The sequence below is a fragment of the Carassius auratus genome, chromosome 40 (assembly GCF_003368295.1).
Source record: "Carassius auratus strain Wakin chromosome 40, ASM336829v1, whole genome shotgun sequence".
Classification (NCBI taxonomy): domain Eukaryota; kingdom Metazoa; phylum Chordata; class Actinopteri; order Cypriniformes; family Cyprinidae; genus Carassius; species Carassius auratus.
Window position 1 is genome coordinate 8572374 of NC_039282.1, and position 23241 is coordinate 8595614.

Below are 23241 nucleotides of genomic sequence, written 5' to 3' on the forward strand. Positions count from 1 at the left end.
TTTATATATTTAATGTTAGACATTATATATATATATATATAAATGTTATATATATATATATATATAAATAACATTTTTGTATATGTCATTTTTAATAAATTTTTTCCCCCATGGATGGTTTTTATACTGTTGATTATTGTTCTTTTATATTTGCGTATTTATAAATAAAGAAATAAAAATAACTAACACAGCAACGTGTTACAGAAAAACTATTTCCTATTGTACGATTTACGGTCTAATTATAGTAAGGTATTAAAACTTTATATTCCACATACAAATATTACATCCACAAACTAAAATTGCTAATGAGACCTATATTTCACCTCTTGTATTTAGTTTAAAACTACTTAGAACTTTACTGCATTATATTTTTAGATTTTCTCACATTTTTTGTTTTATTTACGTTAGTAATTTTATGTATTTATTTAATGGCCAACCAATTTTTAGATCGTATAATTATCAACATTTGTTTCTAGACTTGAAAATGGAACTATATGTTTGAATAAATGGTAATAGTTCTTCTTTCCTGTTCTGTAACCTATAAGCCAAACTTTGAAGTGCAATATCTGAAGTGCTGAATGTAATAAACTGGAAACCATTGTCACTTCTCGGTTTGATTTTTTTTTCTTTAATTCTGCTGCAAACAATAACATCCAGATATATTGTTAACAATTGGCTGTGAACAGTGATATCATAAAAAGCAAAGAGTCCCATTCAAGCTGTGAAGTCTGAAGCCTCCAATCTATTCACAAAGTAATAGCTGATGATAGACCTGTGGCTGGAGGATGGAGCTACGAACAGGACCCTCTCAAGTCTGTCTGTACATGAACCCATCCAGTGTGTGCAGCAGTGGGATTGCTTGGGACCTGCGAATGGCAAACTGTCTCTCTGGACACATAAAAACAGGACATCATCATTGTCGAAGGTCTTGAGGAAAGCCAATCATAAGGGAGCAGCACTGCTTATGGGGATGATAATAAACTCTGGACAATGTAAATACATGATTAGATAACAAATGATGGAATTCAGCAATGTTTTTGGTTTAGATGTACAGCGTCAGTACTTGTGAATCTATTTCTGTGCTGTTTAACACAGTCCGGTAGAACCAATGTCAATCGTCTCCACGAGCATCAAAATCAAGAAACTTAAAGAGGTATCATTGGTGCTTTTCTTGTGATGGGTAATTCTCCCTTGGCTTGCTCAGTCTGCCACAATCCCATAGCGAAATAAAGTCATCTTCTTCTTACAAGCACACACAGATCAGCCTCTAAAACCACGTACGGAGCGGCCCACATCTAGCATGCCAGCAGACCTATCTGGTAGGATGTCTAGCTTCATTAACCAATCATGGCGCAGCATTTTAAAGTATATATTTTCAAAACATGTCACTTTGACATGGATGGTCAGACATCAAATGCGGCCAATGGTTCCCCACCAGACAGCTCAATACTCAGAACGGTTACATGCAGCAGTGCTACGTGAACAGGTACAGATCTCAGACTAGTCACTATCAGATTTTCAGCAGCAGTAGGTACATCCAGTACACACACACAACAGGAAATCGCTTGATAATAGCATGGTTAAGCAGTGAATTCTTTATTATATAATTGCATTGGAATGAAAAGGCTAATTAAAATTATATCGGTTTATGCATTTTGAAGTCTTACATCATATAAACCTTCAGTCCGATGTGACCAAAGATAGAACAATAGCAGGGATGTGCAATTTAACAGAATTTCATTTGTCTTCGCACAAAGACAAAAGGCATATTTTCTCCTTAAAAGAAATGGAATGGTCCATGTTTAAGGTTTTATCAAATCATTTCCCATTGTGTATTTATTTGTACATTTATTAAGAGCAATAGCAGAGAATGTGCCACTCGCCATACTATAGTAATGGCTTGAGCACCTGTGGTTATTTTAGGGATATTCAGCTATGGTGCAGTTTGAAGATCCCTTTACAATTGGAGTCACCATTAAGGCTCTCCACAGAGAGAACAGGCATATCATTATAGTTTTCTAGCTCCACAACTCGCTGGTTTATTATAAGACTGAGCTTCCTACAGTATTGAGTGTAGATTTAATCATAAGCTCTTCATTCCATTTTTTTTTACCATGGAAATCTCTGCACCCATTCTTTCAGGACAGATTTTTGCACATCCCCCTGATGAGAGGAAACTTTGAGCCCTTGTCATGCTTTGCACCATAGGTCCAAACTGAAGGTTGAAATTTCTGCATCAAATGTCTTTTGTGTACTCAAATCTCAGTGCAACTGCTATAGGGGCAACAAGATCATTAAACAACAAAGGAATAATCAGTATGTCTACATTAGAATGTGACTTTAACAACAAACGTCAAGGGCCAAATCAAGTGCTTCGTAGAGGCAATGGTTATGGTGCTTGTAAGTTTGAAGTGCTCCTAAATGACACTCAACTGACCACTGAGGTCAAAATCAAAAGCTTAACTAAAGCGATCTCTGATACAGGGCAAAAAAGAAAAATAAATACTCTTGCCGCCCACTATTCAGCATGGCTTTTTGGATGCAGGAGTTTCATACAAATTCACTCCTATAATTAAGCACAATTCTCTCTTACAGTGGAAAGTCATGTCTCTGGGATTGTATTTCTCAGTAGGACGTGTCATGACAAGCGTACAAAGATTTATTCCCAAAGTTTTCCATACAAAAACACATGAAACTTTCTTAGATGCAACCATTAAATGTTATCTAAATCCACAAGAAGAGAATGGTAAGTACACTCCAGAAGTGATGTAAAAAAGCTACAGAATAACTCGGATAACAAGCCCCATAGACGATCAGATCAACTCTCCACCTCAGCATTATAGGTTGGTTCTGTAGCCTTTGCCCCTTGAAAGGTCTCCAAGCTAGGCACAAACAGACTAAGACAGTGGAAGAAAACAAAACTAAATAAAATAAAAAAAATAGACAAAATAAATCAGATACTGTCATTAAATTATCAGTTTAGTGCCCTACATTTAACCCAGTCAGCTTCTGCCTTCAGTAGGTCAGGCTGAGTGAAAGATCAGCCCGTGTTAAACCTATGGTACTTCTAGACAACATTATGTAAATTTACAGTATACAGTTTTGGATTCACCATGCAAGAATACTTTTTTTTTTTTTCATTTAATAGCTCGATCTACATCCAGAATAATTTACATAAAAGGACACATTATTGAACTGGAGTTCAGTGGGTGATAACCGTGGTGATCGAGTGCATCCAGAAGAGCAGGAGGAAGCTGAGGGGGAAGTGGAATGGGTCCGGGGGGTGGAGGGGAGCAGGATGTGTTGTGAAGGGTCCTGCGGGTATGATCAGCGACACTCCCACACTTTTACTGTTTGATCTACACTCCCGGTGATGACGTATGGAGCCGACTTGTGGAAATCTGTGGAGAGATTAGAGACATTGTTCTTTAGGAACACAGACTTGAGCTCAACAATTAACAATTATATTGAGATTAGTGATCAACCAATATGCATATTTTTGATGCCGTGTATTGAGGCCATGTCATTCTTAGCACTGTCAAAATAAAGGTCCTGCTTCCACATCCAATGGAAGAGGAGGGAAATATCTTGTTTGAAAATCCCAACTGTCCCAGTTCCATTTGGCGATGCGTATGCCACAGCAATTACACATTTCAACTTTTAAAACAAACATAAAACACTTCAAACAGCAGGATTCACAGGCTCAACCACTGTCAAGAGACCTGAAGCCTCAAACAAACACTCAGTTCTCTACTCAAACCAAAACCATTGTTTCAGATCAATAGTCTGGAGGACGAGTGCTGTGTACTGAAGTGCTTTTAAAAGCAAGTTTGAAGCTTCACGGGAGCCTGCAGGGGAGCTGGTTGAATAACATCAAGTATCTCTAGAGAGCTTCAGTGCCTTGATTCACTGAAAAAATCTGGACTCAGGCAGTTGAAAGACTGGAGGGTTCAGGGTCCTCTCTGAATATGCTGCCAACGGCTGACAGGACTGCCTTTTGTAGAGTAACAAACTCAATCTCAACCTGAGAAATCACTCTTTGGGGAAATGAGGATGCACTGTACACTTCTAAAAGGCATCTTTACCATTCCAACTAGGGCTGGGCGATAGTAAAAATCTGCGATTTTATTTAATTTAATTCGATTTCCGATTTTTTTCAGATTTTCCCCCCTACTTAAGGAAAGCAATACGTACAAACAGCAGACAACTTAAAGCAAATTTTGCTTTTATTTAATCAAAAGTAGGGCTGCTCCGATCACAATCGGCCGATCATTAATGCGCATCTCGTCAGTAAAGCCGGTTTTCTAATCAGCAGTAAATTCCCTCAGATATGCGTGATTTCACATAGAGCAGCTGTTACTACACAAAGCCATTTGTTAACTGAGAAGATGGGCAAATAAACGCTGAAAATGAAGTGGATTTGCGCATCTTCTCAGTAATGGCTCCTTGTATTAACAGCTGCTCGATGTGAAATCACGCACCTGAGGGAATTTACCGCTGATTAGAAAACCGGCTTTACTGATGGATGCGCATTAACGATCGGCCGATCGTGATCGGAGCAGCCCTAATCAAAAGCAAGACAAATGTAACTCCCATTTTCATATTCGGCTGGTGCTGCTGCTTTTGACTGCGATGGGCTTAAGGCAGCGTGGGGTCTCTTGTTCCACGTCTGTCACAGCAAACACATACCAGTTCTAAACAACAGATGATTTTATTCCTTTCTAGGGAACAAACTTCCAACTCTCACCGGTAGCCATGTTGTCGCTTGCCGTTTCGTGTGTGCTATGATGTTGTTGTTTTCGCTTGCCATACTGCCATGTGAAACTAACGCTACGGAAGCTCCAGGGAGCCAAAAATGCACCATTACACAAAAACTCAATTTACTTATTTTTTAAATCTCCTGTAACAAAAAATTTGAATTCATTCAATCGATTTTTCGCCCAGGCCTACTTCCAACTGATAAGCATTTCAAACAACAACAGAAACCAGTGAGAGAAGATGAGTGTTTATACGACCGCTTACCCAGAGAGGTAACAAAATGTTCATGGGCACTCAAGGTCTTCATGCAGCGCTTGTTTTTGTAGTCCCAGATCCTCAAAGTCTTGTCATCGGCACAGCTCACAATGAACTTTCCTCCAGGGTGCACAAGAACCCCACGCACCCAATTATCATGGCCAACCTGAAGGAGAATTTTTTTTGTTTCAGATTTGGACAAAAGCATAAAGCTTCTCAAATAGTCACATCACACACTTCAGAGAATCACAGTCATTTTACAAGACAGACTCACCAGTGTCATAAGGCACATGCCAGTGCTCACATCCCACATCTTGATAGTCTTGTCTCTGGAACCAGACAACAGGAAAGGACCAGGTTTCCCGCTCTTCTTGGTCTGGCAGAGAAAAACCATGAAAAAATATTAAGCACTTGAACCTTCTACATTCTAGTTATATTTACCGGTAATGTCCATTTGAAAGCTGTTTTTGTGTCAGATATTATTAAAGCAGCTTCCACAATGCTGATTTATGACATCAGCAAGTGTGTATAGATAAATATTTACAGTTTTTTCCTAGAAGGAAAATGCAATTGTGTCTGGATAAGTCTTTAACCCACAACAAGGTTACAGAAACGGCTTTATTAAGAATGATGCACTGCAAACAGCATCATTAGAGGTGGCTGAGAGTCTAGCAGAGGCACATATATCAGACATCCAGTCATAACACTTTGAATACCACACCTTAGTACTGAGAGCCATTACACATCTCATGCAGTCAATGAAAAGGCGGATGTAACAGGAGCAGAGGTGTTTGGGGTGATAATGCATTTAGATAGCTCTGGAAAGAATGGATGGTCATTACATTCAAGGCCTTATCCATTATTCTGCCTCCATAAAAGGCCAATTCTGCTTGAGAGGGAGTGCTAACAGACACATTAAAAACAAAATTGCTCTTGCCGAGATGCTGGCGTGCTCAGACAAGTGTGTTCATGCACACTTATACCTTTAGACAGCTGTAATGACATACAATGTTTTGTAATTAACATCCGTGACAGTGTTACTGGTGTCAAGAGATTGCTTTAATTCCACCTGAACAGGTTTGACAAGATCAAAGATGGCCGACTAAATATGTTCACTTTTTAAAATTGAGAAGAAAGTTTCTTCTACATAACAATAGTAATTACTTTGAGGGTTAAAGGCTGTATTCAACATGCTGTGAAGGCTAATGGTTCATCAGATAAAGATGCAATTGGACACAGTTGATCATAAGACCAGCAAAAATATCCAAATGGTACGTTCTTCACCTTAGGCCATCAAGTGCTAATACCACCTATGTCATTTAACAGCCTATTTCAAACCATAGTACATTACAAATTTAGATTAAAAATCAAAGAACAGATTAAAATGTGTTTAAAGGGCACAGCAAAGTAAATGCAAGCTTTTTTAAATGCAAGGTTAAAAGAAGTGGAAAAATGTCTGGTTGACCTGTAATAGCATCTGAGAACTAGTTTCTTAAAGCCTCTGTGTAGACTTCTTTTAGATTTTTAGATTTAACCTGGTTATTTTACTGTATTGAATTCGTGCATATTACATGTTACTATTACTTATTACAAGTGGTGAACGAATTACACATCACAAATACAGAGTAAAAGTACAAACTTAAATATGATTTTAATTTACAATAATTAAATTTAAATTAATATTAAATGTATGCATTTAGCAGGCGCTTTTATCCAAAGCGACTTACAGTGCATTCAGGCTATCAATTTTTACCTATTGTGTGTTCCTGGGGAATCGAACCCCAAACCTTGCGCTTGATAGCACAATGCTCTACCAATTGAGCTATAGGAACACAATCAATACTAAAATTCAGCATTAAGGTACAGTTTTGTGGAGAAAAAAGATCCATTGTATATTGGCAAGAGTGTAACAGGTTCATTGTAAATAATCGGCTTATTTAGAAATCACTGTTTAAGCAGTTTCAGAAAGCATAAAAAAATATTGAACGGCATAAATATTTGCCATTATAAATACTTTTTTCACTCTGTGCTCTCACCTCTGAGCCAGTCGCCTCTAAGATGGTGGGATGGGCACTTTCAGGGGCCCAAGAAATGCACTCCACAACATGCTCATGCTCACGCAGCTCCGCCTTGCATTCTTTTGTGGCCACCACCCAAACGCGCACCGTCTGGTCATTAGAACTACTGGCGATCAGGGTCCCGTCTTGGTTGGGCCGCACCATGCGCACCCACTCTCTGTGGCCGGTGAATGTTTTGACACAGTACCTGTTTAGCAATGCCAATAAAAACAGATTTAACCAGATTTATCATTTTCAAGAATATTTCTATTATAAAATATAGTGCTGTCAATCGATACACTTTTTCTACTAATCAAATCACAAATTTTTTTCTGAAATTAATCTTGATTAATCCCATCTAACATTAAAGGTCCCCTTCTTCGTGATTCCATGTTTTAAACTTTAGTTAGTGTGTAATTTTGTTGTTAGAGTATAAATAATATCTGTAAAATGCTAAAGCTCAAAGTTCAATGCCAAGAGAGATATTTGATTTAACAGAATTCGCCTACAAAAAACGACCCGTTTGGACTACAGCCTTCTAGTTCCTGCAGTAATAACGTCACTAAAACAGTTTTTTTGACTAACCACCGCCCACATGAATTCACAAACAGGGGGCGTGGCCTTGTTGCGCTCCGACGGAGAGGAAGGAAGAGCTGTTTGTGTTTGTCGCCATGTTGTTGAAACGCTGTTTTTTTTCATCTCGGAGTCCAATCATCTTTGTTTGGGCTTCCCAGGAACGCTGAACTTTGAGATTAATGGTTACAATTTATGTTTAACTCGGTTCCCGAAAATTATAATGCACAAATAAAACTATGTGCAGCTCATTTTGCTGAGGACAGCTTGCTGAGGACAACTTTCTCAATCTCAATCAGTTTAATGCTGGATTTGCACAAAGATTGTTCTTGAAAGATGGAGCAGTTCCCTCTTTGTCTGGAGAAGGCGTTGTTTATGGACCACAACCGGTAAGTGTATTTTATTATTTAAGTTGGTGCGTTTAACAGTTTCTGTAACTTATTACACAAAGGGCAACGCTGTTTAGCTTTGTTAACTAGATGTTAGGGCTGTGCAAAAAAACAAATGCGGTTTTCATGTGCATCTCGTCAGTAAAAAATGCTCCTCCTGGGACTATAAATACATCTCCAGCACGTGCGTTCTAGCCCAATCACGTTACCAGGAGGGCAGCCTGCTCTCAGCTGCTGTCGAATCACAGCACAGGAACCGCTGGCACAATCAGAACCCGTTACGTATTTCTGATGGAGGGACTTTATAGAACAAGGAAGTCATCAGCCTGTTTTTAAAACCGTGAAAACAGCAGTATACAGATAGGTGAATTGTGTGAAAAATACTGTTTTTTTTTCACGTGAAACATGAACATGTTATATTGCACATTGTAAACACAATCAAAGCTACAAAAAAGCGCATAAAACGGGACCTTTAAAGTTTTTAAACATAATTTTACATTGCAATAATTTCATATTCAACCTTCAAATTAAGGTAGAAACATAAAAACAGAGTTTATTTAATATTTGTTTAACAGCATCTTTTTCCTTACGACTGAAGGCAAGTATCACGATATCAATACTGCTGATGTCTCTAGGAAGAAGTTTTTTTTCCCCTAATATTTAATCTGTTAAACGGTTCAACGTTACACTATAACAGAGCTATCAATTTTAACATCTATATCACTTTAAGCTTTCACATAAACACATTATAATAAATATTATGTTTACTTGTGCCCTTTAGCAAGTAGGAATTATACAGAAATGTATTAAGTTAATCGAACACTAATTGTAAATTAAATATAGATTAATCCTTAAAGCTACAAAAGTTACTGATTTCAACTTTTTTCTTTTATTCTTTGATTAATAGAAATCACAGCAGCTGTGTTATTAGATTTTTTTCTGCTGTTACTTTAAGAGCTGCTGCTGCTGAACATGATGCGGATGTGGCATTATTTTCCTTTTCTGACCCACTTCAGGTCTTAAAGGGCCCGTTCACACTTCATGCTTTTTCTCTGATCAAATAACTATGAGATTGCTCAAATCACTTCAGGAAGTGGTCTGGGATGCATTCCAAACAAAACTGGACAAATGTAAATGCATCTGGTTATTGAAACCACATATGTAAATTTTACTCCCCCCAAAATGTTAAAATAATAAATGTGTGAGAGCATGTTATATGCTGTATGACATGTTAAGGCCCTGAAAGTACTTCAAACGAAATCGAGAACCAACTGAAATGTCGTCATTTCGAAAATCCGGCCGAAACTAAGTTCATTTTGGCAGTTCGCACCAGCTCACCAAAGCAAACTTTTGGGGGGAGTTGGTTTTGGTTTGGTTTTTCCCTAAACACCTTTGAGCTACCATTGGTCCGTGGCCTGGCAATTATGCAGTCATTGGGTGTTTTCTGGAACCCCACCTTCTTTGACATGCGATTTATCCCCCCGGTTCTTTTCTCATTCTACGGAGGTCAGACAGGAGAGTACATCTCAGCGACTATCTTGTTGGCTGTGTATGGTCTAATCTTGATTGTTTCATGTTTATAACCCCGCCTTCCAGCAGTGCAGGAGGTATCGGAATGTTAGAAAACCGTATACCGTCACTTACGCTTTTCATACTTTTTGTCCTCAAACAAAAAATAACTTTGTTTGCAGTATATCGGGGCCTTTATAGTCAGATAAGACAGTGCTGATGCAACACGAATCTCCACAGGTATTTCTCTTTAAGCTGAAGTGCAAAACTGCAGCAAATGAAACTGAAGTTAAGTTGTAGATGCTCAATACATGATCATCTTCATTAAAAGTAGACATGTAGTCTATTTCTCTATGACACTGCATGCTCGTATTTTATTTTGCACTTTAATATGAAATGATACAGGCTAAAAGCATGCCACCACTGCATTTGTGCGTGCAACTGAAGAGTACAGTATAACGGCTGACAGGACAGGCAAATGAGCTTTTATTGGCATATGGCCTGACAACATTTAATCTCTGTTGCTCTACTGAAGCTCCCTCGTCACCAGTGTCGTTTCTGCACTTGTTTGACTAACGCCTGACACTGAGGTGAAGTAGGAGCGCACATTTGAAAGTCTCCCATTTGATATGGGGAAATAAAGACGGGCTGTGTCTAAATAAATGCAATTATTGGCAAGAAAAAAAAGGAGACAGAAGCAGCAGTTGTGAGTGGGGTGGCCAACCCTAGCTCCACCATGGTGTTTTTGCATTAAATATTTTTAATGTGTTAAACTGAAAAAAATTATTGTGAATGTGAATGCCCTATTTGATTACACCATGAAAAAATGCTGGAGGGGAGAATTTCACTTTGTTACTTGTTCAACATTTACACAGGTGCTTTTCAGCTGAAGAAACTCAACAATACAATAACTGTATTGTTGGACAGTTTTGTTGTAGTAAGCTATGGTTAGGGGTACATTAAAATCCCCAAGATTTGTTTTGCTAGCCCAGGACTTTATCCAATAAGTACATTAAGAAATTTCAAATTAAAAGGATGAATCCTGCATACAGCATTTGCTAAATGACTTACCCAGTGGCCACCTCCCACATTTTAATGGTTTTATCCCTTGAGGCAGAAACTATGTGATCTCCATTGGGCATAATAGCTACAGATGAAACATTATGGTCATGCCCTGAAAAAAAATAAAGAAAAAAAATTAAGGATAAAATATTCCAGACTGTCCTGAAATAGTCATCCAAACAAGAACCAACAATGTCGGAGAAGTATACACTGAATTCATTTTCAGATTCAGCACATAATATACATATTTCTACCACACAAATCATGCACATTAGGATCTGACATTGAGTGGTTAAGCTTTAAAACATATTGAACAATTTAATGGAGAATAAGAAGCAGCTAATTTGCCTTGGGCAGCTTTGTTCTCACAGAGCGCGGCAAAAGAGATGAGCTAATTACATAGAACATTTTTAAGCTCTTGAATAGATGATGAAACTCAGTAGTCTAGAAAATGCAGTCTTAAATATGGGAGGAGAACCACAAAATGTTATCTCGTTTCAAAGAGGATAATTAAACTGCGGTCCAAATCTCCTAATCTTCCGTTAAAGCAGCCGACCCACGAAGCGAGACAGCGAGAGAGAGAGAGAGAGAGAGAGAGAGAGAGAGAGAGAGAGAGCAGAAGGGGGACTTGCAAACAGAAGGAAGGGGGGTCCCTTTGCCACCTCTTCGAATCTGTGCTAGAACGGTCTACTCTAGTCTCAGGGAAATATGCCAGCTTTAGTGATGGGTGTAAATTATGAGCATTTGGCACACGGCCACAACCCTCAGGATTTACACATTTTTTATATGGATTATAAATGACTTGAGGAAAACTCTGAGAACACCTCATTTTTGTCATGACACATGAAAATTGTACTTTCCAGATTTATATACTAATGATAATAGGTGAGCGCCAGCCAACCAATGGGACTGCCATTTGCACATTAGTTTCCCCCACTACCAGAAAAACCAATAGTGTAATTTTGACAGGAAAATACAAGGAATATTGTTTACATGTCAATTCTGCATGGTATGTAAAACTCTCTTGCTCTCGCTCTGCATGTGAGAAACACAGCGCTCTCAGCAAAGCGACGGCAAGTCTTGCACCTTCACACTAGAATTTACGGTACATCAAATACATGTACGCTGCACATCCATTGAGATGAACTGAAAAAATAGCACAGATTGCTTGACTGAGAGTGAAACTCTGAAGCGCTCAGTCAGCATGTATGGCGAGTGCAAATATATCTGTGCTAAACTTAAACTTAGCCTCCAACTCATACACTGGCGAGTAAAATCTAAGAATTTATTAGCCAATGGCTAACGTCAGACATCATTTAGACACCCAGAGTGAAGATTAAGTCACATAAGTGAGTGATTTAATCGCATTGTAGAGGGTTGATCATTACTTTTAACCAACCAACTGAAGCATTCCTGAATCATTGCAAAAGCACATGAGTGTATTTTGATGCATGGTGCAAATGCAGATCACTCAGCTTAAAACCTGTGGTGATATCTGACCCACACTGAAACGGGGGGGTTTCATGACACTTACAGTGTTAACCATCCATCTAACACAGGGGAAGCTATGTTAACATAATACAGAACCTGTAAGACAAAATGCAAGTTCACTTGCGTAATCTCCCATTAGAAATGCCTGACACATTTCCAAAGCTATTAAAATTAGCCAAGCAGCTAGGATTTTAAGCATGGGCACATCCTAAGAAACACATTCTGAGAGCAAGTACAGGATCTCACTTTCATAGAGTGGGGATTTTTTTTATATATATATATAAAATGCTCTAAAAATACATTTTAATTTTAGGAAAAATGTAATACATTATTACAGTGTATTAAATATAAATTTTATAAATTTTAATGAATCTCTATTTCTGGCCTTCTCAGTTGGGTAAAATTCTATAACAGTGAATTGGAGATTGTTTTGAGTTATTAGCTTAAATGGCAAAAGAAAAACACCAAGATGTTGTTTTCACAACTTTCAAAAAGAGGAAGAAAATAGAGAAACCGATAACAGCAGTCAGAAGAGTGAACCATGTCAAATTTACCATCACTCCTACGGCTGATGCATTAGATAAAGCCTTACAGCAGCTATCTTTTTGAAATTTGATTCAAAGGTAACATAATACAAAGTACAGTTTTATAAATGTACAATATATATATATATTTTCATTTAAATATAAAAAAACCTTTAGGATTTAAAACACACAACAGTCTGTGAAAAGGGTCCATGGATTATATTGTATCCATAGATATAAAATATTATAATGATTATAAAAAGAGAAATGAGAAAATGGGTTAAAGGATGCCTTCTAATACAGGAAGAATCTCTCTTATGGATTTTTGGCAGCCGGGCATATTAATGAGCTGCATTCAACACCTGCCTCCTGACACTCGATTCCCCCCTGAGACGCCCCTCCGCTCCTAACAGCTCCTAGAACCAATGACAACATGTGACATCATGCTCACCGTGCATGGTCCTGATACACTCAAAGCCCTGGAAGTCCCAGAGCTTAATGGTCATGTCCGCTGAACAGGAGGCTAGAAGCTTTCCAGTATGGTCAAAGGAAATGTCCTGCACCGAGTCTGTGTGGCCCTTGAGGGTCCGCTCAAAGTCACCCGTTTCATAGTCCCATACCTGGATCAGACACAAAAAAACATAAGTTTTAGCCCAAGTTGAGAATCTTTTCAATAAAAAAAGCAATTAACTTGTTTGGCAGCTTGTTATGATAAGATAAAGCATAAAAGGCAGGTCTGGGCTTGTAGCTGCTATTATATATTCAGTGAAACATCCATCACAAAGCCAGATTTTAAACACCACCTAAGACGTCAGTCTGCCCTCTGGATATAATCTGAACATTTCATTCAGAATATATTTGACATGTTTTCCCTAAAATTCATCATTTTCTTTACCATTAAAGAATTTTTTTGAAACGAGTTGAATGTTATCTGCTTGTTCATCTGGATGCAGCAGTATGATAAACAGCCTCAGGGCTTAATGTGAAGATCGGGTTTCAGCAGTTTCAAGGTGGCAGACACACAGGGATAAGCGCTGTCTGCTGCACAGGGGGCCGGTGAAAGAAGCCCTTCCACCTGCTTATCTGTCTCCAGCTTCCAAAAAGGGAGACAGAACACAAGTCATGTTCTGATAGAAAATATGCACATGAAAAGCCTGATGTGGCACACCTGGGTTAGTCATGCAAGTAAGCTTTAACAATGTAGCTGAGACTGCAATACTATTACCTGGAGTGTATACTACTTATATCTGCCCTTATTGATCTGTAAGTATGTGCCTGATCATCAACTTACCTTTACAACACAAATCAAAACAAATTAAATAAATGGAGAATTGTAGAACCACAACACAATTGCACAATTTGTAAGATATTTGAAGCAATATATCCCAAAACCACTAGGCAAGTGTTACATATTTTGTCCAGCTGATTACTAACAAAATCTCTAATGTTTTCAACTACTTGTAAATCATGAGAAAATTCCCATTCTAAACAGTGACACGGGGCAGTGCAGTCACCTGTCAATGACGTTAGCTACGCCTTTACTGACGTAGAAACCACATGACAACCGTGTCTTGGACAAACGCAGAAGTAGTGTCTAGCGTCCAGAAAACCACTACCTTGCTTCAAGCAGTTCCTTATTTACTTCTTGCACGTATTATGGTGGATTGTGTTACTTATTTATGGAACATAATTACGGTTTACCGTCTGCTGCTGGTTCTGTCTACAAGGACAGCTCCCGTAAACGTAAGCATACGGGCCAACCAAACGACCCAAGAAGAGTTTGGGACAAGAGGAGAGAAAGAGCGAGGATCAATACCGGTGTTGCATTTTCTAGATGGAGAAAGCTTCGCGACAAACTTAAACTAGAAAGAGATGCCGATCTCGCTTGTGTTGTACTCGACAGATGAGTTGTTTTGATTCGTACCTTTACAGAAAACATACTATTATAACGATCAATAAGATTAGTATTATGGAGCATACATGCCAAACGCGGGGCATCACGTCTCTAGACCTGCAAGAGGACGCGTCTGATCCATAGTCTGATTGCGTCTTTGCATTGACTTTGTATGTAATCTACTTGCGCAAATCGTTGAACTCACATTTGCTATATTTGCCCAATTATGGTGTTTGAATGTACACAAGTGTACATATTAGTTTAACAAGTGGAAATCGTTTTCATATCATCTGACTAAACAGTAATCAATTAATTTGATAACTTACTGAAGGCAACAAATCCCATCATTCCACACTCCTTCTTAGCGTCATCAAACTACTTTATTGTTATTGTTTTGGTTGTGTGCCCTCTAGTAGCAGGTCCTACAACCTGTACTTTTAACTGAATAGATAAACAAGCAAAATTTGCCAATAACCAACATGGTCCGCTATATCACGTATCCTTGAAAATCAGTTATTTTTTTTTTTAAACAGTCTGAACCAAGAGTGTATATAAAACCAGGCTTCAAAAGCAAGGGAAAGAAAAAAAAAATAAGAGCATGCTAAAAATCTGCAAAAAACTGCATAAACCGAATGGGCTTATTTTAGACTAGAGTGTTGACACTTCAGACAAATTGTGGAGATGAAAGATTTTCCTTTTTTTTTAGCACACGTCATATGTTCATGCGCATGTATAAAATATCAGTCTGAGAAAAAAAAAACAAAAAAAAACATACTTGTGCATGACACTGAACAGCAAACCATTTGGCTGATTCAACAACAAGGCTAAGCAGAAGGAGAACTGTCTTGTCAAGTGGCTGTCAAACTGCTGATTAACATAAAAAGAAGAAAATGTTTAAGCTAAAAAGAAAGAAAAAAGGTCTACACTGAATTACACTGAACAGAAGTGAGAAAAAAAAAGCATCTGGCTACACAGCTTCAGGCGTCCTGACAATTATAGCTATGAATATGTGGATGGAGAGAATTGTGCAGAATATATTTGGACCAGTTCTAGATGTCTGGTTGAGGGCTGCCCATGTTAAGACTGGGAGGGCTGGGTATTTTAGGGAAGGGGTTAAAAGCATAGAGTACAAAACTAGGGCACAGGAGGAGGGGGCACAGACTCAGGTTGGTGTCCGGAGCTGCCGGCACAACATGAATCACTTGAAAATCTAGGGTTTGGGAAAATAAAAAAAAAACCTCTGTAGACCTGATTCCAAGTAAAATACAACATAAAGGGGGTAACCTTGGATATACTATACCTCTGAATTGTTTGGCTGATCTAAATAATAAAAAAGCTTTCCTCTTGACTTTAAAAACAGCCAAAAACCCCTTAATAGGTTTACCATGGGAATGTCACACTTCTTGTGCAAACTTGTGTATTTTGTGTGCCTCAAGAGCCCCTCTATGATCAAAACAGCAAAAAGAGACAAAAAGCAAAAAGACAGTGGCAGCCTGCAGTCAAATTTACAGCTTATTTAAAGCAAGACACTAATTATATAAGCCAGCGAGGAAGGTCAGCCTAAATTTGATTGTCCATTTTCATACTGTAAATCACAATTTGATCACACTGAGTTAACAGAAACATGAGATCAGTTTTAGAGGGTATGAGATATACACCATGCAGACAAAGTGCTTGATAAGAGAGGAGAGAAGACCTCACCTTTATTGTTGCATCCTCTGAGGCAGAGACTATGACGCTGAAAACAGGATGGAAAATGACTCTGGTGACAGGACTCCTGTGGCCGCTCAGGGCATATCTCTCAGGAGGACGGGGAATCCATTCCTTGGGGTCTCGCTTCTGTCCAATTGGCCCACCAATATTAATCTCCTCTTTTGCCTCATTCAGTTTTGATTCTAATTCCATCACCTAGCATAAGACATCATGCGTATGACACATCATTAACACACATCAAATAAAACGAGTGAAAATGACATTTTTGGATTACAGTTCCAGTCGTTGAAATGCAGCATTTCTAAACCCTAAATTTTGGCATTTCAGACCATGAATAGTCAATGAGACAAGGCTGCCCCAATGGTTTTTAATAGGATTTGCATTAAATATGAAATGCACAAACCTTTTTCTGTAATCTGATGACAGAGGTCCATTTCTTTTCCAAAAGACCTGCATACTTTTTATCCAATTCTTCATTCTGGTGACAGAAGATGACAAAAGCATTACACCTTAACACCCGCAACACACAGCTTAAAAAAAAAAAAAAATCCCCCAAAACATCAAGAATTACATATGCCTAGAAGGCATACACCTATCACCCCGGTGGCAACTGTAAATTCCCTCTAAATCCCTTCACATGGGTTAATCTCCACCAGACAAGAGAGATTACCAAGATTACAATTACATAAACTCCGCACTGTGAAAAATCAACTTTAGGGTGCCTGGCACTAACAACAACTTTTATTTAGTTCTCAAAATGGGAGAAAAATGCTAATTCGCCAATTCAAAAACATTAAGCATCAAAAGCCGATAATAACTACAGTACTACCAATTTTTTTTTTGTTAACATGACAAATATCTTATGTTTTATATGAATAAATAATAATTATAAATACAAATAAATGTATAATAAATTAATACAATATAATAACAATATTACAATAACAGTAATTAAAATGCATTTATTAGAAATATTGAGATTCAGAAGTATTTTCTCTGTCTCTCTCTCTCTCTCATACACACACGCACACACACACACACACACACGCATTGCTTTCAGCCTAATTCCAAGGTATGAAAATCCAACAAGACTACACCCTCGCATTTCCAAACCCTGACGGAAGACCTTTCTATGGTTGTGTTTTTAAATATGCAAGCTCACAGTCTCATCCCGAAAGCAATATGAAGGGTGTGTTTTCTGAAAGAAGTGTATACGTGGTTTTCACTAGACTGGTCTCCAACCATCAAAAATGCAAAAGCTTAACACAGCTCCCAGGTCTACGGTAATGAAAAAAAGGATGTGGCAGACAAAGAGAATAAGAGGAGAGAGGCTCTTCTGGAGTAATATCAGAGATGTCCAGCAGAACAGGTGCTGTCTGTGTGATGAGAAGTGGAGTGAGAGAGGTCATGACATACGTCTCTGAAGGAGAGGGGCATTTAAAGCCTCTACAGAGGATTGATCCACCATCTGCTTGGACCCTCCGGTATGTGTGTTAGCCAATGGCTAAATACCAGTCCCATTAGCCGTGCCAGCCTCTGGACTGCAGTCTGACAGTCCATCAGTTCTCTCCAGCCCTCAAAGCACCAGATTTCAACTACAGTTATGCCTAAAGTCACAAACCTGCCCCCTCTCAGAACATTTTAACAGCAGGAAGGATCAAAGAAGAAATCTCTTCTGCTAAATAAAGCTGTGTTAATATCATTCGGTTTAATTAAAGAGAGCTTTTAGCACTTCACCACCTCTCTGTCCACATATCGGATCAATAATTCATGCTCGCACTTCCCTGTACAAAGGAAATAAACAGTTTATATTCTGTCCAACCAGGACTGTTTTCAAACAAGATCTTCTGCATTTGCAGAGATCTCTCACATTTCCAGACGGCATATTACGGCAAGGGATTTTCTGCTGAATTGGAGTAATTCTCCTAGTCTACCCTGTGATAATGGAGAGACACAATTTAGTTTGTCCCTTTATCAATGTGAACCATCACTGAGACAACAGGGAGTGCCAGGCTTTACATCTGCCACACATCATAATTATCTCTGCACTCCTTAATTCAGCACGTGTGCCGTCAGTCACAACCTCACACAGAGGCGCCAATTAAATGGGGAATACTTCAAATTAAGAAATACTGGTTTGACTGGGGTATAAATGGAGGGGGGTTCCCACACTCACCACGTCTAATTCCGCCTCCTTTTTGAAAACTGAATATGCCTCTTCATATCCGTTGGAACGAAGGTAATCAGCTATCGCTCGGTTTCTGAAAAACAAAGAAAAGCCTAATTAGTTCTCTTGATAACCAGGCTTTATGATTGTGGATTAAGAAAAGAGCTGTTGTAAGAGCTTTTGACAAAACTGAAAGAACATGCGTGTCTTTAACACATATCCAGACACTGGTACACTGGAATTTCACTCTAGTAGACAAAAAACAGCTCCTCGTGGAAAACTGCTTAAGCATACATGGAGACTATTAAAGCCTGACAGACTATAAAAAAAAAAACTGATATGCAAATTTACAAAGCAAATTTCTGTACTGGCCCAAAGAGGTGCCATAAAAAAAAAAAAAAAAAAATAAATAAATAAAGTCCATGGTAATCATTAGTGTACAAGTATTTTAGATATATCTACTAGTAAAGGATGAGAATTTGTAATGCATTATGTACCAATAATAATAATAATAATAATAATAATAATATTAAGTATTAGACAAGTATATGTATTTTAAAGAAAGATAGTAGTAATAATAAGAGTAATAATACACATTAATACTCATTACATTAATAACAATAACACCACCACCACCACCACTCCATGGCTTTACTTCCATGTCAATGACAGAAGCAAAGTCTTGCCATTTAAAAAAAAAAAAAAAGCATGCTAGGGAAAACAAATCTTTTAAAAGCAAAAATAAAATGTGCGCACATTCAAAAAGAACAATTTTACAAATGCTTTCTGCTTAAATAGGAATGTGTCAGTTCTTTGAAAGAAGCCTCCACCTCTGTTTTCAACACATTTCGAGCTGCTGAGGAGTCAGCAAGACTGTGGTGAGCGGAAGATATTCATTGATAGTGAAGACAAAGAAGGCTGTCAGAGACGCCACTCTGCTGTCCAAACTCTTCCTGGCATTGTGATGGCAGAAGGATCCACAGCCGCGAGGAAACAAGGAGCCCAATATGGAAATGCTGTTTCAGCGAGACAGCCGCATTGTTCAAATACACTCTTAAATCAAGATCAAAATCAAGATCGATACAAAGAATTAAAATATCTATAGACCAGACAACAAAGAGTCTAACAGCACACACAGGGAGAGGAAAAACTCTGGGTGTGGCATGGGTAGAGATAAATGATATGATTATATATACAGTGTGTGTTTGGTGGATGGGCCAGTTCACTAAAGAGCAGACAATAAAGTGACCAAGCTCTGGCACCATATCTACTGCAGCCTGTGACAGTGAGGGTGTTCTGTTCAGAGTCAAGGTCAGCATGTGGTTATCTCTCATGTGACAGGCGACAGGAATGAACTACACACTGCTTCATGCTGGAGGGAACATATGTGTGTGACTCTACTCTGCTTTGAGAGGGACATGCTCGACAGATACCTTCCTAAAGATACAGCTCAATAACAACGCTTCTTTGTGAGTCCAACAGAGCGGTTCAGCAAAACAACAATCTGATGATTATGACAATGCATTTCCTGGAAATACACTAAATTAGCATTCTGTGTGCATACTGTATACAGGACTCGGTCACATTTGTTTGACCATGAGAAGCAAAGCCACATTTTGCTATTTCACTGCTGTTAACAATAAACGTAGATGACAACAGTTCAAAATCTTTAAATGCATTCAGTAATAACCAAAAATCAGAGTAATTAATTATTTTTTCTAATAAATCTGTCTTTTGTATTTGTCTATTCAACTGGACATCAATGGGGTCCAATGGAGTTTGGTTCCAAACTTTTTTCAAAATATCTACTTTTGTGATTTACAAAATAAACTACACAGGTTTGGAATGGCATGAGGGGAAGAAATAAAAGGCATCGGGTAATTTTTGGTTGACTATCCTTTTAAATGAAATGCCCAACAACAAATATTGTATGAAAATTTATAATTTAAAATCAGAATTATCACACTCCATCTGGCTGTCATGCATTGAGAGAAGTCTTTGAAAGTTTAAAATGACTTGCTGTTACAACAAGCCTTTTTGCAGAACAGAAACTCATAATTCATAATTTACAGACAAGAATATAACCATGAAATGTAAGTTATGTGCTGCAGAAAAGCTCATTAAACAGCAAATACAATCTGTCAAAAAACAAGCAGCCCACATGAAACTGTGCTTATGAGCTTCTTTGAAGCATTTAATAAAATGCTTGAATAAAACAGCGAGATTACCAACTTCAAAGACAAGTGACCACTACATTTAACTGTAGTCTGTATATGACAATAGTGACTTAAATCTCAGGGCAGAAACCAGAGTTTTTGAATCTACCTTCAGATTATCATCAAGAGGGTGTTCCAGTGATTCATCCTAGGTGATTTGTTGACAAAGACCAAAGATCAGTGTTGGCACAAGCAAGCAGTGTCTCCTAAAAATAACAAATTACCTTCAATGAGTTCCCATTATGAGGTAAAGTGCCATGACATTTAGACCCTCAGATGCATCTGCCCCAATGCTAGTCCTCACACACCTGCACACCCACTGCTGGATGCATCATCCAAAATCCAGCCACAATTACTATTTTTTGCGATACTGCTAGCTGCAGTCACAATCAAAAAAAAAAAGAAAAAGTAAAAATAAACAAATAAAACAAACAAATGAGTGCTCATAGCTTTGGACTGGTTTCCATGGAAACTATGGAGCAGGCAGGAAGTGAAGCAGAACTGAACCTGAGTGGGAAGAGATGCTGAAAACAAGGAACAAAAGAAATGCTTCTTTAAGGAAGAGCTTCCTCAAACTAACCAGAGACGGTCTCAAAATCAGAAGAGCTGCCGCTCTAGACAGCATTTTTGGGCAACATGGGAACATCTGAATGTAAAAACACAGTGAGCGGGAGTCTGATGATACGCTGGAAATATGTATTTGCACCATGAAATCAAACAACCTGGTAACATTTTGTTTATTAAAAGTAGATGTAAACCCATTACTCTGAGAAAAAGAGTCTTCATAATATCTTCATAAAACCTGCCAGGTACATAAGGCCATAAGATTTTCATAATGCAGAAAATGTGGACCGAATTAAGGAATTCTGTCATTAAAATGACATTTACTGTATAACGTAGAATGTCGAGGAATTTGGCAAAATGTAGATGAACCAATCAAAAATAAGCCAGAAACTTTCATTCACAGACTAGTGTGTATAAATAAATATTAAACAGCAAAATGAATGTGATCTTAATATGAAGTTTGCATGCGTCTCATCTACACGTACAATTGACTTCAAGGAAATCCACTTATCCCAACAACTGTATAAAGATTTTCATTAATTTAACAATATCAGCTAGTTTTAATAAGGTAATAGTACGGAAAAATAATTTAGGTTTATTAAAAAAAATGAGATGAAGACCAGCCTTCCTTCAAATAGTTTTTGAACCTAAACAACTGCAGCTCATTTCTCTCTACAATATAAACAAGCCACTGACGGCAGCACATTTCACTGGTTCCTTTACTTCATACTGAGTTAAAATGTGATCAGGGCTGATTTTCATGCCATCATGGCCAGTTTCTTTGATGTTAGGAAGGAAAATACAAATGCTTTGTTGTCAGCTTTTAAAAACTCGGAGTCATTGCAAGATTTCCTCTATGAAACCAATTTCGCTTATGATATAGATGATTTTGTTACAGACCTGAAAAAGTTGACCTGTTTAATCAGGGCCTTGCATTATTTGCATCTACTTGAGTTTCATGTGAATATGATAAAGAAAATGCTGTCTGCTCTGCTTGTGGGCAGACATTAGCAAATATTGATAGTGGGTATGTGTTAAATGTAGACACAGTTTCATCTACACATACTCAAGCATGCATGACACTCGTGGTGTTAACAGCATCTGCAAACTTCACAAGGACACTCAACAAGAACTTCATCTTAAGATGCTCTGAAAGTTCACTTCAAAGACATTTCACCATTTCATTTGACAAAACTACCATCAGTTACACTCTGAAACAAAAGGTCTTTAATACAACCCACCAGAATAAAAGGATTGACAAAAATATATTGTACAATAGAATGTATTTACAATAGAAATAACTATTTCTATTTACAATAGAAATAACGAATACATGGTTATTAAAACATCTTATAATAATAACAATTTTTCACCCATGTTGTAATTTAAACTGCGAATCTTAAATTGTTTTAAACTGAATATTTACTAATTTAAACTGAAAACAATTTAGGAAAAATAATATTGAATCTGAGAAAAATTAAATGGGTTTCATAACATCTAATAGCTAATCAAAAATTAGATTTTTAATTACAGTATGATTCATGACCACATGACTGAATCTGCAGCTGAAGAGCATGTCAAACTAAATCTAAAGCAGGATGGTGGCAGTGTGTGTGCGATATGTGCACAGGAGAGTGGCTGCAGGAGAAGAGGTGAGGAGCATTACCTCATTCTTTCTGGAGGAGACTCATCTCGCTCTAACATCATTTCCGCTAAGTGCTTGCTTCCGGATCCACATCACCACTGCCAGCCAGACAGCATCCCGCACCCCTCCCACCTCGACTCCACAAACCCTGCGCATCTCTTCTCAGTAAACAAACACTGTCTTATCAGACTGTGATGAGCCCCTGTGGGTATATCTTGTCTGAATGCCTCTGGCGTGTGGATTTGCTTTACTTATTATCCAGCTGCCATCATGAATCAGAACATGGCATCACAGGACTGCAGAATGAGTCCCTCTGCATGCTTTTGGAGATGGTAACCTTTGTAAAAACAGAGAAAGGAGTGATATTTCCTGCAGCTAGCCTGTACATAAAAAAACAACACGGTCAATAGAAAGAGGCTTTCAT

The 23241-nt window shown here is 38.0% G+C and overlaps 1 protein-coding gene across 2 annotated transcripts in view; it reads right to left on the bottom strand.

The window, feature by feature from the left end:
• Positions 1 to 608: 608 nt before the first annotated feature.
• The window catches only part of LOC113058489 (lissencephaly-1 homolog A-like), a 35058-nt gene continuing 12425 nt past the window's right edge, over positions 609 to 23241 (bottom strand). For both annotated transcript variants that reach the window (XM_026226432.1, XM_026226434.1), the window contains exons 3-11: positions 18402 to 18486; positions 16629 to 16703; positions 16214 to 16420; positions 13070 to 13238; positions 10613 to 10715; positions 7050 to 7278; positions 5288 to 5389; positions 5023 to 5179; positions 609 to 3401 (exon numbers count right to left, since the gene is read on the bottom strand). In XM_026226432.1, coding sequence (XP_026082217.1) covers positions 3328 to 3401; positions 5023 to 5179; positions 5288 to 5389; positions 7050 to 7278; positions 10613 to 10715; positions 13070 to 13238; positions 16214 to 16420; positions 16629 to 16703; positions 18402 to 18486 — 1201 coding nt within the window. In that variant the 3' untranslated portion in view covers positions 609 to 3327. The remainder of the gene's footprint in view (positions 3402 to 5022; positions 5180 to 5287; positions 5390 to 7049; positions 7279 to 10612; positions 10716 to 13069; positions 13239 to 16213; positions 16421 to 16628; positions 16704 to 18401; positions 18487 to 23241) is intronic.